Source organism: Oncorhynchus masou, chromosome 29 (assembly GCF_036934945.1).
Source record: "Oncorhynchus masou masou isolate Uvic2021 chromosome 29, UVic_Omas_1.1, whole genome shotgun sequence".
Lineage (NCBI taxonomy): Eukaryota > Metazoa > Chordata > Actinopteri > Salmoniformes > Salmonidae > Oncorhynchus > Oncorhynchus masou.
In genome coordinates this window covers 36,918,637-36,936,286 of record NC_088240.1, presented here as the reverse complement: position 1 = coordinate 36,936,286, position 17,650 = coordinate 36,918,637, and the positions used below count along the sequence as shown (strand labels likewise).

The 17,650-nt window shown below is 41.9% G+C and overlaps 1 protein-coding gene across 1 annotated transcript; it reads right to left on the bottom strand.

Moving 5' to 3' along the window:
* Window positions 1-97: 97 nt before the first annotated feature.
* LOC135519464 (serine/threonine-protein kinase 24-like) lies at window positions 98-17,385 on the bottom strand. The gene is made up of 11 exons (XM_064944698.1): window positions 16,881-17,385; window positions 9,398-9,628; window positions 6,866-6,922; window positions 6,560-6,668; window positions 6,286-6,443; window positions 5,447-5,632; window positions 5,151-5,296; window positions 4,811-4,943; window positions 4,402-4,470; window positions 3,140-3,279; window positions 98-2,973 (listed from the first exon to the last, which is right to left on the bottom strand). The coding sequence occupies exons 1-11, from the start codon at window positions 16,920-16,922 to the stop codon at window positions 2,940-2,942; spliced, it is 1,305 nt and encodes a 434-aa protein (XP_064800770.1). The 5' UTR covers window positions 16,923-17,385; the 3' UTR covers window positions 98-2,939.
* Window positions 17,386-17,650: the final 265 nt, after the last annotated feature.

Genomic DNA, 17,650 nt, shown 5'->3' with positions numbered 1-17,650 from the left:
GAAGAGAACGGAATGTGCCATAGTGCCCTAACAACCTGTGTCCTATTGTTGTTGTCCGGTGCTAAGAAAACAATATTGCTCCACACAAAGACATCCATTTATATTTGCATTAGATTTTTATTTTTCTTAATCACTTGAAAGCTTATAAAGAGTCCAATACCTTGGTGTTTGAGTGACATAAGCAAGGATTATAAACAGGACTATAAACGGTCAGCAATGTTACAGAAAATGAAATGTCAACTTTATGTGATAACTATCATTAATAACAGGACGATATTGGTTTTATTCTATACTATAATACTGCTCTTTAGTTAGAAAAATATTCTTGTTCCATAGAATATACCTGCGCTGAGAAATGTGACCTGATGACCTCTGCTTTATTGCCATACTCAAAAAGGTACAGTAGTAATCAATTAACAAATGACAACGAAAAAAAGAACTACAGCCTCAAGTACCAATTGTTTTCTTGAATCCTGAAGAAATGCTTACAAAGTGCAACAGATACACTGGACAGTCTCCACAAGGTGCAAATTACAACAAAAAAGGTGTGTCTACATACATGTGACAAAAGGGGGAAAATTGAAATAGATTCAGGGGTCCAGTCAAATGTTGGCAAACAGTTCAATAGAATAAATGGGTAAATGGCAACTATTTGGAATATGTTCATGTGGGAATATTTTGTATAGTCCAAAATGAAAATGCATGATGTACCTCCTTTATTAACTACAACATGCGATCTTGTCCATTCCTACAAATCCTACTAGCAGGAGACAGAAGTCAAAGGAAAGAGTTGATAATGAAGGGGGGGTTTACATTAAATCATTTTTTATAATAGGCTACTTACTACATAGATGGATGTGATTGCAAGTTAAATTTGGACTAATAAAGCAAGATAATTCCAAACGCAAATGGCCAAACTCAGAGGGGAAGTGGACAGCTAAAATTGGTCTGAACACTAATATAAAAAGGTTCCCAGTAGCTGTTGAAATCCCATAGGAGCCCCACTGTACATACTTCTAAATTGGTGTGCTTTATAGGATTTGACCCCATGTAAAATATGCAACTAAAACTATTTAAAAAAAATCATAATTAAATGCATGTCAATCGTTAATTTGGCCATGCTGCGATAGAATGGGATTCAAAATTAAACACCTTGCCACGATTTGTTTATTTGAAACACTGCTGCATACATGTATTGATAGCTGCAGGATTTCTACCAATTACAAAAAGGCCAAAATTGACCAAAAAAAAGAGGCTTGGCTCAAATCTTTTTAAAGCTGTGACTCTGCACTCCACTCTCGCCAAAGATGCTAAGGCTTTTAACACTCAAGGTCCAGGACATCATGTTCAGAGTCCAGTAGTATGCTACAACGCATACTGTGCGGTTCAATTCACAGGAGCTATTTTTTCATGCACATTCATTTCAAACTACACTGAGTCTGTAGCAGCAGGGAATTGCAGAATGTTTCCTAATGGCTGCTGGCTTTCTGCTACTTTTTAGATCTATGAGCAGCGACGTCAACTAGTATGAATATACTAAACGCACTTCTGCAATCCGTTTCAACTAAACCCTGTGTGTGTAAATCCAATTTACAGGAGATCATATCGGTTCTATTGTTCTCAAAGCTGTGCTGCTTCAGGTGGACATACCTATACAAGAATTATCATGCTACCGTCTATGGCTACATTGTCTACAATAAAAAGGCATTTATTTTCCAAGTGCAATTCAAGCGGTTGGTACAGAGGGAATCGATTGTACCACTGCAGCTCCCAGGAAGACTTGTCTGTTGAGGATTAAGTAGTTGAAGTTACTGCTATGTTAAAAGGAGAGGGCAGGTGAACCTTCCATAGAGCTAAACTAAAGCGCTCATCTAACAAGTGATGGACAGAGGAACAATCCAACCATGATCTCATCATAAATCCATGTGGCCTCATGAAGATGAAGCTGGGAACACAGCATCCAGTGTGTCGACTGGAGAGGATTAGATGTGATCCAGCTAGACAGGTTGTGTTTCTATGGTCTCCACCGCATTGCAATGACAGCCATAACATAGTGTGAATTCAAAAAGGTCAAAGAGCATTTAGGTAACATCGGTACCCAAAGTGTCAATCAACATAAAAACAGGACAGGGGGCAGCCATTGAATGGATGGGTGTCCTCGAAAAATGTATTAAAACAAGAGGGAATCAAAGATTGAAATACAAAAGAACAAGTAATAAAGGCAAGGCAATCTCAGTTATGGCCATTTATGTCTTTTAAATATTTACCTTTTCTAACAGAATATATCTACAGAAGCATTTGGCCATTTGTACACAGTGATTCCTTTGCGTACACGCCATTATTTCTCAATATCTGTAAAAATGTGCCTATTTACAAGTTTGTACAGCCACCCAACAGAGCTCTCTCCATCTCCCAGAGGACCCCATCCACTTAAAGCAGGACACCTGAGTTTTTCAAAACGAATGCTTCAAATCTCCACCGCACATTTCACAGGATATCAAGAGAGATGCTCACATGCGCTCGCACACACTGACTCGCACAACCACACAACTAAAGAAGGTTACATACTCCCCCAAAGGCTGCAGATAGACATTTCAGAATAATCCACACCAACTTTTTTTAATCAATGGTTCTTTTAGAAGAATTGTGAATGAAATCTCCCCCCTAAAATAAACTACACTCATGTTGGAGTTAATGAGACTAAGATGTCTTACAGCAGGTGGAAGTTAAGGTGGCAGATTATCAACTAGCCACTGACTGTCCCCAGTGTGACAATATGTTGGCGTGGACAAGTAGAGATAAAGTGGGTTGAGGTTTTGCTTTAGGCGAATGAGTGATGAGAACTTCCTGGGAGACTTCATCTTGGCTGTTGATGTCAGAGGCCATGGACTGACTGCTGCTATGGGTGGAAGGTGGATGGTTGCTGGACACAGCAGGTCTTACTGAGAGGCGGCGGCCCCGGGTAGAGAGAACCTGCAGAAACAAAGGAATTAAAAATGGGAAGACGTAGCTTGGAATGGAGGTGTGAGAAACAACAGGTCTGCACCCGAATGCTGGAATAAAATGAAAATGTATGAGCAGAAAACTTGAAGCTATAACCTAAATCAAATCATGGGGGCAATGATGGTATTGCCATTACCTCTGTAGTCTCTGCACTAGTTCAGACACCAGGGAGTCAGAGATGCCAGGATATGACTCTTCTGCCAGGAAAATGGCCTCCCTCAACTCATCTACAGCCTCTGGCTTGCCATTGGTCGCCTCAACCTGCTTCTCTTTTAACTGCAAGGGAAGGAGAGACCGTTTACCGCAGGGTTGTCAAACTCATTCCATGTAGGACCTAGTGTCTGCGGGTTTGTTTTTTTTCTTTCAATTAACACCTATTAGTGATCTTCAATCAAGTAGAAGCGAGGAGCGAAAACCCTAAGACACTTGGCCCTCTGTGGAACGAGTGTGACACATGGTTTACTGGATCATCCTAATAGAGGACCACAGTATAAGTCATAATACCCATAAAACCTAGCGGTCAAACAGGGAAATTGTTCTAATTGTATTTCCACCATACGGGATTTTCAAAACACTTCAAATAAATGCCGTTTTACATGTAGGCTTAACCTGGCGTGACGTTTTTATAACCATGTAAATCTCTCTAGGACAAGATGACTTGTATCAATATATTCACATGTATTTAAACCCCAAAAATCAAAAGCTAATTAGCTGCTAATGTGGCAATCATAAAGAACTACAAATGGCATGATTATGTGGACAAGACTGCAGTATCCAGGCAAAGGTAAGAATCTCTGGATTCACTATGTTAGCTAAATGTAGTAATGAATAAATAGGCAACATTTCTTTAAAAATAAACAATTCTGTGAACTGTCTTGTGCAAGTTTCAAATTGACAATAACTGTCAGCGAAGGTTTCAGGTTGAGATGATGTGCAGGAGCTTGCAAGGATTTGTAGTTTTGCATTAAGTCTACTTCGATGGTAATTAGCATTTTCAAATCTGAGCGTAAATAGAGTCCAATATATTAATAAAGGTCACCTTGTCCGAGAGAGATTGACATGGTTATTAAAACGTCACGCCAGGGTACGCCTACACAAAACAGTATTTTCATTGTTTAAAATATCCTATGGGAAAAATGGTGGAAAAACAATTGGAACCATTTCCTTGTTTGACCACTAGGTTATGGTTATTATGACACCTCCACGGTGGGGCTCTATATATGTGCATGGTGTGCAGCTGTAGCCTCAAAAGCTTCAACACAGATCTCAGAACAGTTTGACACTGAATAATTTAACTTGACAGATTCTCTTATACCTTTCAGTGAAATAATAAAAATAGAAATGGGATCACCACAAGAGGTCAGAAGACACCCTAAATTTGCATAAATAAATTCTTACCTCAGAAAACAAAGGGGAAATTATAGTGGACAAGCTCTGTGACAAAGGCCTCTTTGGACTTTCTTGCACCTGCAAAAAGGAAGTATCACTCATTTTACAACAATGGCGAAGAGAAAGAGCTAAATAAGAAAAAGCAGAAGAGTAAGGTCAGCAGACTGAACAGAGACACCACATGAGATTGAAAACACCAAGAAACCACTTCCTGAACTACTTTAGTTAGAACATGATGTATATTTAAAAAAAAAAAAAACGAGAAACCTTGAGGTATGAATATACACTATGCTTAAAAATCAGCATTTGGGGTGAGAATAACCATGAGAATCAAACTCCCAAACTAAGTTGCATTTTTCTCTTGAATCCACTTTCATATGACTTGTTATATTGCTATTTCAACCAGGTGCCATCTTACCTGGTTCCTCTCCAGCTCATCAGGCTGGGCGGCTCCGTTGTGAAACTTCTTGGGGTCCTTCTCCCTGATGGTGTTGAAGATCCAGTCATCGTTCCCAGAGTCGTTCCCTCCAGACGCCTGGCCATCCTGCTCCCTGACAAGACACGGCAACAACCTTTAGACAACCTCACATGGAGACACAGTCTGAAGCACGCACCTTTTGAAAGAGCGTATCAGTGAACTGCTCCAAAACACAATCTGGTAAACCACCCCTTCTGTGTGAATTGCAGAGAAAGGAGTGACCACGATCTGATGAACAACACTAGAGGACAGACAAAGGGACCAAATGAGAATGACTTACGAGTCCGACTCATCGTCGCTGGATTCCTCCCGAGACTGCTCTGCTTTCCACCTCTTGTACTTGTCCACCAGCTCTGAAAGGTAGGATGTCTTCTTGGCGTGCCGGACGATCAGCTTGTGTTTCAGCAGCTCTTTGGCAGTTGGCCTCTGAGGAGGCGCAGAGTGTCAAGCAAGTGTAAATATTGGATGTGCTCTACATTAGCATCTTTGCATAATGTACAAAGGGTCGACTTTCTAGAAAGAAGACCATTATCAGAATGGCAATTTGAGCTCAATTTCTCCTCAAACACCACTTACAAAGCTGGGCTCTTTGTTCAAACAGGCTTCAATGAATTCTTTGAGGGGTTTGCAGTAGTTTCCTTCCAGCGTGGGCGGGTTGTTCTTTGGGATGAGGAATAAGACCTTCATAGGGTGGAGCTCTGAGTGGGGCGGCTCTCCTTTGGCTAGCTCTATGGCCGTTATGCCTAGCGACCAGATATCCGCCTGAGACACAACAATAAAAAGGGAGAACGTTTTGAGTACAAATTCATCACACTCCCACGACACACTTCAAAAACGTGACAGGAAATACCAACAGGGCCAGTTTGGTGATGCAACTAATCTACAGACGGCACGAGTCACTGGATGAAAGTGATAAATAACACTTGAGATGTGACTACAGATTTTCTCAAAAGATGGAGGGTGGCATTTTATAGTCACACATTAACACGCTAGCTAGTAACAACATTCACACACACACTAGAAAGGCCCGATTTAGTAGGCCTATATCAACTGAGGCAGTAATAGCCCATTTAAGGAACTACAGTCAACCCGGGATGACCCTGTTTCTGACCATCTGCAAGGTGCCGAGTTGTGGCCGTTCCTAATGTCCCTGGTGATATTTCCATCTGTGTGCAGCACTGTGCACAGACTTCCAGTGTGATCAAAGCAGGTCACAGAGCTGAAGCTACACCTGCAATGTCTCTACACAGCACATTTCAGTACCGGGGGGGGGGAAACATCCTCATTGGACAATTATGGAAAACAGAGTTAGTATTCCTAACTGTGTTGACATTCCATAACACGTGGATGAACATATGAACTGCCATTTCATCTTAACCTGGAACCTGAGAGAGAGAGCTTGTGATATTTCGGACCTTTGAGTCATACGCAGACTGTTTTATGACTTCAGGTGCCATCCAGAACGGAGTGCCCACGAACGTGTTCCTCTTTATCTGAGTGTCCGTTAACTGCCCCGCCACTCCAAAGTCTGCCAGCTTCACGTCTCCTTGCTCCGACAGCAACACATTGGCAGCTGGGGGGAAAACACAGTTAAGTTGGACAGTTGTCCAGACATCTAAACTTAAGACAATACTATGTTAAGATGTAATATGTTGCTAAAGGGATGAAACTAAGTGTTCTTAACAGTACCTTTAATATCTCGGTGGATTTTCTTTTCAGAGTGCAGGTACTCAAGCCCCTTCAGGATCTCTCTGACAATTGTGGCTATCTGGGTTTCATCCAAGGCACCCGGCTCCAACTGAAACAGAAAGGCTTGTGTCAAGGGTCTTCCCGAATCAATATTTGGTTAGATACTTGCATGCACAGTGACTGGTATATGGCCATATATATGGCCGTGGTATATTGGCCATATACCACACCTCCTTGTGCACGATTGCTTAATTATAGCCTTTGGATTGTGTAGGACTACATCACCTCAATCTTAGGGAAACTTACCAAATCCAGAGCTGATCCTCCTCCTAAATATTCCATAATAATCCATAATTTTGCATCCTGAAAATGAGAATGATTTTAGGAATTACGCAGAGTCTCCATTAAAACAGATCAACCTGTACAGTTATAATTTAGCATCATACTGGAATAGAGTGAAAGGGGAAATTAAATCTCAAAATCAAGACAGCGCTAATCTCCTCCCTCCACTTTCATAAAAATTCAACCATTTTCATACATATTAAAAGGCAGCTTAAGCTAAGCACTTCAGCCATCCCTTCCCCCAGTGAGTCGGGGCGAGCCAATCACAGCACATCTGGCCGCATCAGGGATCATATTAGATAACGGACAATTAGGTCATTTAAGGTATGAAGCCATAACAGCCTAGTGAAGCCTGGACCAAGTGCAGTTCAATTAAACAGCGCATTAACAATGTGCTTTGGAGGAGGAAATGAAGTACGGCTGAAGCCCCTTTGCTTTCATTAGGTGTAGTGGCCTAAAGCCTGGCATCCAATAGGACAGTTTAGGCCTATACGTTATTATAGCAGACTTGATAACCTTGAGAGAGCATTATACACCATTTCTAAAAGGGAGGCTAGCCTTAAGTCAAAGAAATACTAACAGAGGTTCTAGATATACCAGTCCAGTGGTTAGGCCAAAATGTCAAAATGCAAGACCATTCAGACTTTATGATCCATAAAATCAGTCAGTCTCCCTGGCAGGAACCTCTCCAGTCTGAGATGCAGCCTGTTTTGAGAGTATCAGCAGCACCTTGACATACTAACTAACTAGAAAGTATCCTCAGTATGGGAGCAGACAGCATTTCATATGTAAACCATAACCAAATCAAACAGTAGGTGAAGTAATGGGCCCGACACTGAGCCAGTCACATGGGAGAAGAACCCCTTCGTCTTAGGGAGGGAGCAAGCCTAAGGTGAGAGCAGACATGAGAGTTACAAACACTCAATATCCTCCATCAGACAGAACACGTCGCCTGGGATCTTGAGAAGTGTCTCCTCACTAGTAGCAATGTGGAAGAGTATGTTTTAGATGCTGATCCTTACACAATACTAGATATACAGCCATGCACTGACCCAAACCCTCACAGCTAACAACACCCGAGAGATTACGAAGTAGCCTATGCACTCATACGGCCCATAAGGAAGAGCAATGATCCTGCACAAATATAAAATACTACATGACCAACTCTGCAGAAGAAAACTCCTATACCAAAAGGTTGGAAGTCAGGGGGGGAAATATCTGAATAATAGATAAATGAACCAAATTGAAACCTCTGTTGACAGGTTGCAATATGGTTTATTTATAATATAACTTCTATGTCAGTAAGGGCATTCATTTTTGTTTCTAAATGGCCGTGCATGCTGCGGAAGTGATTTCCCCCTTATAGACAGGTAATGTAGGCCTTGTGGTTATACTTCCTAGTCGTCAAAATGTGGCGATTATTAGCGAGCTGGACACCAGTAAAGAAACGTAGGCCCATTATCATTTCCACAACTCAAAACCACCCTCTAGCTAGATTGGATCCCCTCACGGGACGGACCGTATGTTTGACACCCCTGTTCTACACGATTGGCCTACCTTATCAGAGACGGCATAAGATCAGTGTGCATAGACGCCCTTGGAAGGCCTGATAATGCTTTAGGCTACAGGCTAATTGTCTGTCTGAACAGGATATGGGCAGAATGAGCCCGGCTGTTGCTAGCTGGCTGGCTTCTCCAGAGCAGAGCTGGAAGGCTGTCAGGCGGCTCTCTCTGAGCAGATGTTGAGGTCTGAGCCGTGTGATCCAGCTCGCCGAGGGCTGGAGTAGCACCTGCTGCCTGCCCCACTGTTAGTCACGCAACGCTAGCCTCCCTCCCTCTTCATCCATCCATCAGCACAACTGGACCCGACAGCCCACTGGCACTCTCCCCACTGGCCTTAAGTAAACCACTAACACACAACATGCTCTGTGAGAGCCACTTAAGCCCCATCACATGCAAGTCTACTAGTACTCGGGTCTACTCCACATTCACTTCAAACTTATGGTTGACAGCAACCAAGGCCAGGAAATGATGCAATCTCTCACAATCAAGTCAACACAGGATGCTCAATGTCTCTTGGTTTTTCATAGTGTTTTTCATAGTGTTTTTCATAGTGTTCCTGTCTTTGCATGACATGCATTGAAGGTAATATAGGCCAATGTGAAGGGAAGTGTGATGTATGCTTGTGTGTTCTGTTCGTCAGCACCAGTGCCAATCCATGCCATAGGCCTAATGCTCAGGCACAATTCATGGGAGCCTTGTCCCATTGCCCGTATGAATGATTTATTGACCCACATACAGTTGTCTGCAATTGTTACACATCCCACCACTGACAACTATACTTTAAACTACACCAAATTTGTAACACAAATTTGACACAGCATGTCAAATGTGTGTAGAAAAATAAAAATTTTTTAAGGACAATTTGTGGATTGACCATCTAGCCTAAATCCTTTCTCACAGCATTCTGATATTACATTTGGTTGAGTCAAGTTACCTTCAGATATGAGCCATAATACTTGGTAACGAAGGGACTGTCACACTGGCTGAGGACTGTAATTTCCTGTTGGATGTCTTCGATTTCATCCTCTGCCTCCTCAAGGTCAATTATCTTAATGGCCACTACTTTCTGAGTCCGATTGTCAATGCCTTTGAACACCTCTCCAAAAGAGCCTTTCCCTATTCTCTCCAGCTTGGTGAACAGCTCCTCCGGATCAGCTTTAAAGTTCTGAGGGAAGGAAAGAAACAAAAGTGGGTTGGAGTAAAAACAGCAGAGCAGGCATGGTTCAATCCCAGGTAAATAAGGACCATGCAATCAAGAGATCTAGCAAAGGTTTTTAGTTTCTGGTTGTAGCCTGTTTGGGTTTAGAACATAGGCCTAAAAATAGTGCTGTGGAAAAATAGATATTTGCCAATATATCATATCCTTTTGACAATATTGCAATATTATTTTTAACCTTCAACATTTTTTAAATTTAATTTAATTTCTTCAAGGACTTATTTCCATCACTGATCAAAACTTGTTTTCTCATGGCTCCCTCTTTTCTTGTCCCTCATCTCGCAACACACATCGGCACCTATGTATCATGAGGTCCCTGGAAATTCTCAGCCCTACCTATTTATATATAAAAAAATAAAATGTTCATATCTGGGTTAACAAGGTCAAAAAAATGTGTATGGTGCATTTCAAACCAGCAAGACCCTTTTAGAGCAAGTGTCAAGACGCAGACTGTAGACGTGAAACAAAACTTCGCATAAACATTGACACTGCAGAGGAGCACGCCGTGGTACATTTAAATGTAGTGTGGTCATGTCTATTTATGATCTGCTATGTTCATTTTATGATATTAGGCCTTATGACAGGGGGAGGGGGGGGGGTGAAATAAAGTGTTAACAAATATTACCCAGGCTGACTATTCAATGCAAAGCGTGCCTGTCCAACACTAGCGGGTTGCAAAGGTGCCTCGCTCTTCAAGATAATGATTTCATTCAAGGCGCTAAAGTTATGAGTTGCATTTATGAACCTGTAGCGTGTGAACGCAAGGCCACATAATAGCTATATAGGCTTTGCACAACGTACTCTGCTAATAAATGACTAGAATATAAATGTATTAGAGCTGCGTAGCCTGCGTTCAGTTCTTCATGCTTCATTAGGCCGATCATGAAATGCTATAATACAAGTTAATCTGGGGGAGTCACAGCTTTGCAGTCCCAAAAGTAGGAACCAATAACATCTTTATACTTCCTGCAGTGCAATGATTAACTGCCTGAAGCAGAAGCACTTTTGTTGCAGCATAAAATAGTGTGAAGGAACATTTCCCAGTCACAATACCGCTTTACAAATCCACGGACGATGTCCAATTAATTTCAATAGAGGCATAAAGATTTCATATTCCTACACACTAATACCATTTTGATACCCATTAAGAGACATTCTGAAGATCGACTTGATTTGCTTGCACCAGAATTATAGTTTAATTTACCAGATAAACAATGCCTGTGCAGCCATTGCTCTCAAGACATCCCCCTAGAGAATGTTGTAAATCTGCCACAAAGGGAAAGAGGACTCATTAACTTGAGTTTCCAAGAGAGCCTTAAGTCAAGAGACCGAAAGGGGCAGAGGTGAAGAAAAACGAAGCAAGGCAAACAAAAGCCCAAAACAGCAGTGGTCATCCAGGTGAAAATCATCCTGTTGAGTCGGACTTGTGGTCACAATGGGGGAAAAACAACACTGGGCACTGTTACTACAGATTCCACATGCTGGAAAAACACTTGCTGTTCCCACAGTCAGCAGGTTTATCACGACTGCTAAAGCTGCCTGAAACCTCCCTCTAAAAGCATGCGTTTGATCCTCTACCAGCTGCAGCACCCGATTGTGTGGTCCACTGCAGTCAGTCCGCACCCTGAGGGCTGAAGCTCATCGGCCCCCCCCAACCCCATATCACCCTCTCTGGACCTGCTCTCCAAGCCCATGCTGGACACAGCATGAACCAGGTTGCCACTATTTAGGAGAGGACAGTATGGAGGTGAAACATGACTCTATTCGTGCAGCTCAAGGCTAGGGCTGGCACAATTAGCATATAATCGTGTAACCGACAATTATGGACGAAGACCGTCATGAAACTTAAATAACTGGCAATCATTAGAATTAAAAACTGACGACTGGGCAGCCGGGCATTTGCGCAATTGAGCCCTTTTCCGCGGTTACCTGGACCCTTTACAACATGACGAAACGTTTGGTCCTTGCTGAAACAAGCCAACGAGTGTTTGGTTTCCCAGACAATGCCCTCCCTCCTGCAGCACATGAAGTCAGGAGCGTCGGCGAAGAGAAAATGTGCCTCAAAAATGTAAAATTACATATGACAATGGTAATTTGCTTGACCAATAATAGTCATCCAAAATTGCATGGACTGTCACAGCCCTACTCAAGGCTATGCCAAGATGCCCCCATGAGAATGTCAGTCTTATGTCCATTGTCTGAATGGGGAAAGACCAAGTGACCTAGCTTTTACGAGATAAGTCATATCCTGGCAGTTCTTGTTAAAAAGTAAAGACTTACTTTCCACTGCCTCATAAAATGTCACACCTCAATATCATGTGGGTGATTCCTCACAAAACTAGAACAAAATCATGATATTGGAGAATTTCACAAAACTAAATCAACAGAAGATCCTTTGGAGTATTGTTGACATTAAAGCATAATGGGGAAATCATTCATTGATGTTGGAGCATGTGTGACCTTTATGGCCTTACCCAGGCCTCCTTTAAGACAATAATATTTCATCTGTAAGTGCTACAAAGCAAAAACTGGTGTCATGAAGCTTTACCACTTGCTCTATAATGAGTAGTATTTACATTAATAATTTGCTGATATTAATTTATGAAGATTGGAAAATATTAGATGCACCGATGACATTGGCCTATTCCGATATTTTCCTTGCCAAAAAAACCCGATATAGATATCCGATATTACATTTTTTTGCTAGATTTTAAGCATTTTAGTACAGTTAAATAGTTAATAAAAACACAGACGCAGCAGTCTAAGGAAGTGCATCGCAGTGCAAGAGGCGTTATTGCAGTCCCTGGTTCGAATCCAGGGTGTATCACATCCAGTCGTGATTGGGAGTCCAATAGGGCGGTGCACAATTGGCCCAGCGTCGTCCGGGTTTGGTGGGGTAGGCAGTCATTGTAAATAAGAATTTGTTCTTAACTTACTTGCCTAGTTAAAGGATACACACCACAAAAAGTTGTTGGCATTTACACATGTCCCCATTACCAGTAAAACAATCAAAATCCATTTATTTCACTTACTTGCTGTGCTGTTTCGTTGTTCATTTGATCAGTCATTTCATTCTCAACCAGGATTTCATCATAGATGTCAAGCAGTGAAGTTTCAGCTCCGTCTGTGTCTGTGGCCTCTCCCTCTGTGCGCATTGTCACTGTCTGTTTCCATCTGGTCCAGCTGTTTATGTAACAGTTCACGTAAAGCCTGTTTCTTGTCTGCATCGAAGTAACGGCCTTTGTACCCAGCATCGTGCATGATGGCAACACAGTAGAGAGGCTCAGAGAGAATGCCACCGAATCGCTTGTTTACAGCCTCGAGTACTTTTGTACGTTTTAACCCCATGGTCTGTCGGTAGTTTTTTTGAGCAGGCGTTTCAGTGCCATGACAGATGGTATCACGTCTGCCGCAGACGATTAGCTTATTTTTCAAGTCAGTTGTTCAAAAGGAGCGTGTTCATGTTTCCAAGTTTCAAACATGTTCTCAAATGCCATTGAAATGGCTACGGCAGTATGAGAACAAGAACAAACACATTCTTGAGCATGCAATATAGCTTTCCTCAGTAGGAAATCCTCGTCGGCCCATTGTGCAGTCAGACGTCGCTGGTCCAAATGTCAGTCGTGAAGCTAATAGCAGCGACGCCCATAGCAAGTAGCAGCTCACGGATGTGCGTTTGAACAATACTGTTTAACTCCGGTAGGGCTACATCTGAAAACTAGCGCCTACTTGGTAGTGTGTACCGGTGCTCGACCAGTCGGCAAAAGCCATCATCATGCATGACAGAGAATGGTTGCTTGTCAAGGGCAATGAATTCCATTAGCATGGCGTTAATGGATTTCGCCTTTGAGTTGTCTTGCTGAAATTCTTACTCTTTCAAATGACTGCTGGACTTGAACTTGTTAAGTTGTTGGAAGTGCACTTAGTATTTTTCTACTTTTGTTCTGTGTAGCACTGTATTTTTCGGTGGCGTCATGACGTCATCTACCTACGTTATTATAGGTATGCACGTCAGCTTTGTGCAAAACCGATGTCGTCGGCATTAAACTTGACATCGGGCCGATGCTGGCATTTATAGCTAATATCGGACGATTCCGATAGGCACACCTATATATTGTGCATTGCAACAAAATATAAACCTGAATATAGAAAATAAGATTTTTGATTTGGCAAATTTGTAAATATATTGAACATAATATTCTCTAGGGGCATAGCAAAGTTCCAGTGGGATTTCTGCTAGTTTTAAAGTTAAGATACAAATGTAAAATATAAATCAACAATCTTTCCTCTAGAAGGACCCTTCTATGGATTACATTTAGTGAAAAACACCATAGTGCCCACAAAGCTCATCACTAAGCCAAAGACCCTGGGACTAAACCCCTCCCTCTGCAACTGGGTCCTGCACTTCCTGATGGTAAGGGTAGGTAACACCACATCCGCCACGCTGAGCCTCAACACAGGGGCCCCTCAGGGGTAAGTGCTCAGTCCCCTCCTGTACTCCCTGTTCACTCATTGCTGCACGGCCAGACACGAGTCCAACACCATCATTAAGTTTCCCGATGACAATAGCGGTAGGCCTGATCACCAACAACGATGAGACAGCCTATAGGGAGGAGTTCAGAGACCTGGAAGTGTGGTGCCAGGAATACAACCTCTCCCTCAATGTGATCAAGACAAAGGAGATGATCGTGGACTACAGGAAAAGGAGGGCACAGCACACCCGCATTCTCATCGACGGGGCTGTAGTGGAGCAGGTTGAGAGCTTCAAGTTCCTTGGTGTCCACATCAACAAACTATCATGGTCCAACCACTCCAAGACAGTTGTGAAGAGGGAACGACATCACCAATTCCCCCTCAGGAGACTGAAAAGATTTTGCATGGGTCCTCAGATCCTCAAATTTCTACAGCTGCACTATCGAGAGCAACCTGACTGGTTTCATCACCGCCTGGTATGGCAACTGCTCAGCCTCCGACCGCAAGGCCCTAGAGGGTAGTGCCTACGGCCCAGTACATCACTGGGGCCAAGCTTCCTGCCACCCAGGACCTCTATACCAGGAGTGTCAGAGGAAGGCCCTAAAAATTGCCATATACTCCAGCCACACTAGCCATAGACTTCGCTCTGCACCCGCACGGCAAGCGGTACCGGAGAGCCACGTCTAGGTCCAAAAGGCTTCTACCGCCAAGCCATAAGACTGCTTAACAGCTAATCAAATGGCTACCTGGACTATACTGCTGCTACTACTACTCGCTGTTTATTATCTATGCATAGTCATTTTACCACTACCTACATATTACCTCAACTAACCTGTACATTGACTCGGTACCGGCACCACCTGTATTTTTTATTTATTTACGCGACTTCGTATTTACAATGACGGCCCAGGAATGGTGGGTTAACTTGTTCAGGGGAAGAACAACATATTTTTACCTTGTCAGCTCGGGACTCGATGCAGCAACCTTTCGGTTACTGGCCCAAAGCTCTTTCACTCTGCTACCTGCCACCCCTGTATATTGCCTCCTTATTGTTATTTTATTGTTGCTCTTTTATTTTTTACTTTAGTTTATTTAGTAAATATTTTTCTTAAAATTGCATTGTTGGTTAAGGGCTTGTAAGTAAGCATTTCACAGTAAGGGGCTGTAGTGGACGTGACATTTGATTTGAATTTGAGCTTAACCAATATCCAAATGGAGATTTATTGAAAACAATCTGACATGGATTGATTTATCCAGATGAGTCCCCACGCTTGTCTTAAGCAGTGTGATGTCCCAATCAAAACAGTTCTGAAATGATCATCTAACTGACCACACGTGGGTATATAGCCTATTGCTTCAAACGTATTACAAGGATTGATGGAGTTTGAGAGTTTCAGTAAGAAACTATTTGATACATGCCTTATATTAATTGCATTAGCCTCGTTTTCCCCCAATCTTTTCCTTATTCAGTTATATTTTTCCCACAGTAATTCTTTATGGAGCCATCCAGTTGAAGTTAAGAAACCTTGCACGTGTAGTAGCAATGGTGGAACAAGTACCCAATTGTCAAACTTGATTCAAAGTAAAGATACGAGTCATTTTCTATTAATGTAAAAGTCACCCAGTAAAATACTAAGTATAAACGCATTTGGTTCAAAATATCCTTAAGTATCAAAAGTAAAAAGAATTTCAAATTCTTTATATTATTAAGTAGATTGCACCATTTCCTTGTTTTAATTATTATTTTTTTATTCACAGATAGCCAGGATCACACTCCAACACTGACATAATTTACAAACAAAGCATTTGTGTTTAGTGAGTACACCAGATCAGAGGCAATAGGGATGACCAGGGATGTTCTCTTGATAAGTGAGTAAATGTACTTTTGTACTTTTGTTTGTCAGGGAAAATGTATGGCGTAAAAAGTACATTTTATTTAGGAATGGAGTAAAGTAAAAAACGACTGAAGTAGTACTTTAAAGTATTTTACACCACTGCTTAGTGATGGGCGAAGTGACATGCCTTGCAAAGTTTAGAACTGCCAGGAGGATGGTAACGAGGCGCTGCCTAGCAACCAAGACTTTAGTGTATGCCGAATGCCACCTCAGCATTGCGGCTACGTTTCTTACTTTACCGTTATTTAACTAGGCAAGTCAGTTAATTAAGAACAAATTCTTATTTTCAATGACGGCCTAGGGAGAGGGGCAGAACGACGGATGTTTAACTTGTCAGCTCGGGAATACTAAAGCCTGTAGGTAGAACTTCGCTGAAATAATTACTAGGTGGTTTGGCAGAAAGTTTTGAATTTGATATTTGATACCGGTAATACCTTTCAGATAAAGAAAATGCGGTGACGGTTTGGTAAAATGTCTTAGTATTAAAGGGATATTTAAGTATTCTACTCTTGGATTCTGAAGGACTACAGCAGCACTGGCAGAGCCATGCTGCAACATGGGGCAAATATCGCCACATCTCTGCTCAACATTCATGACTAAATAGAGCGGCCTCATCAATACCTTATGTCTTGCCATAGTGGACTAGCTGGTAAATAAAAAAACGAGTTAAAACTAGCTAGTGTGGGTGTGACAATATCAATAATAAAGTCGACTTCCTTGAGTCAGTAACGACGTTACAGTAGCTAGGGAGTATGCTAGACGCTTAAAATATTGCAAAGAAATTTAAGGAGACCAACCACTTGATGAGCTGAAAGGACGGTGAAATAACTTACCTGCATCCCTGGAATGCCACTCTGAACCGGGGAGTGAGCCATGTCGTCAGTAAAAAAAAATATATCCTCACTCAGTTGACGCTAGCTAGATAGAAAAAATAGCTAATCGAGTTCGCTATCTAGCAAGCCCAAATCGGAGAACGCAACGCTGTTTATGCCAAGCTAACGTTACCTTGCGTTATAGGTATTATAATCGGTGACCGAATTTACAAAAGTCTACCACGCAATCAGCTCAAAAACAGTGTTTGTTTTTTGGCTGCAACGTGCCTCTTCTTCCGCAGATAACGTTAGCAGCTGGCTAGCTAGCTACCTAAATCTTTAACATAAGCGCAAACTAGGTTCTGCGCTCCTTCAACACAAGTCTGATTAATTCGCAACGTTTTATCAAATATCCGGTGAACAGTGAGTATAATTATAAGATATTGAATGTCTAAATTGAGGCTAGTTGTATCATTTGTTGTCCTGTCCTCATCACTTTTCTCTATTGCCGTCCGCCATCTTGACTGCTGTCATTCACATATAAGGGGAACCAATCACACTCCAGAAAAACGACAGCTGTGCTATAACGTCATAGAACGAAGGGATGACGGTCGTCACTAGTTACCACATCTACAAAGTCATAGTTATGGCCAAACCATGCATATTTAAAAATGTATCTTCTTAAAATCTGATTTTAAACATAATCATAATCTTAACCACATTGCTAACCTTATGTCTAACCTTACATTAAGACGAAAAGGCAAATGTTTGATTACATGTATTGACTTTGT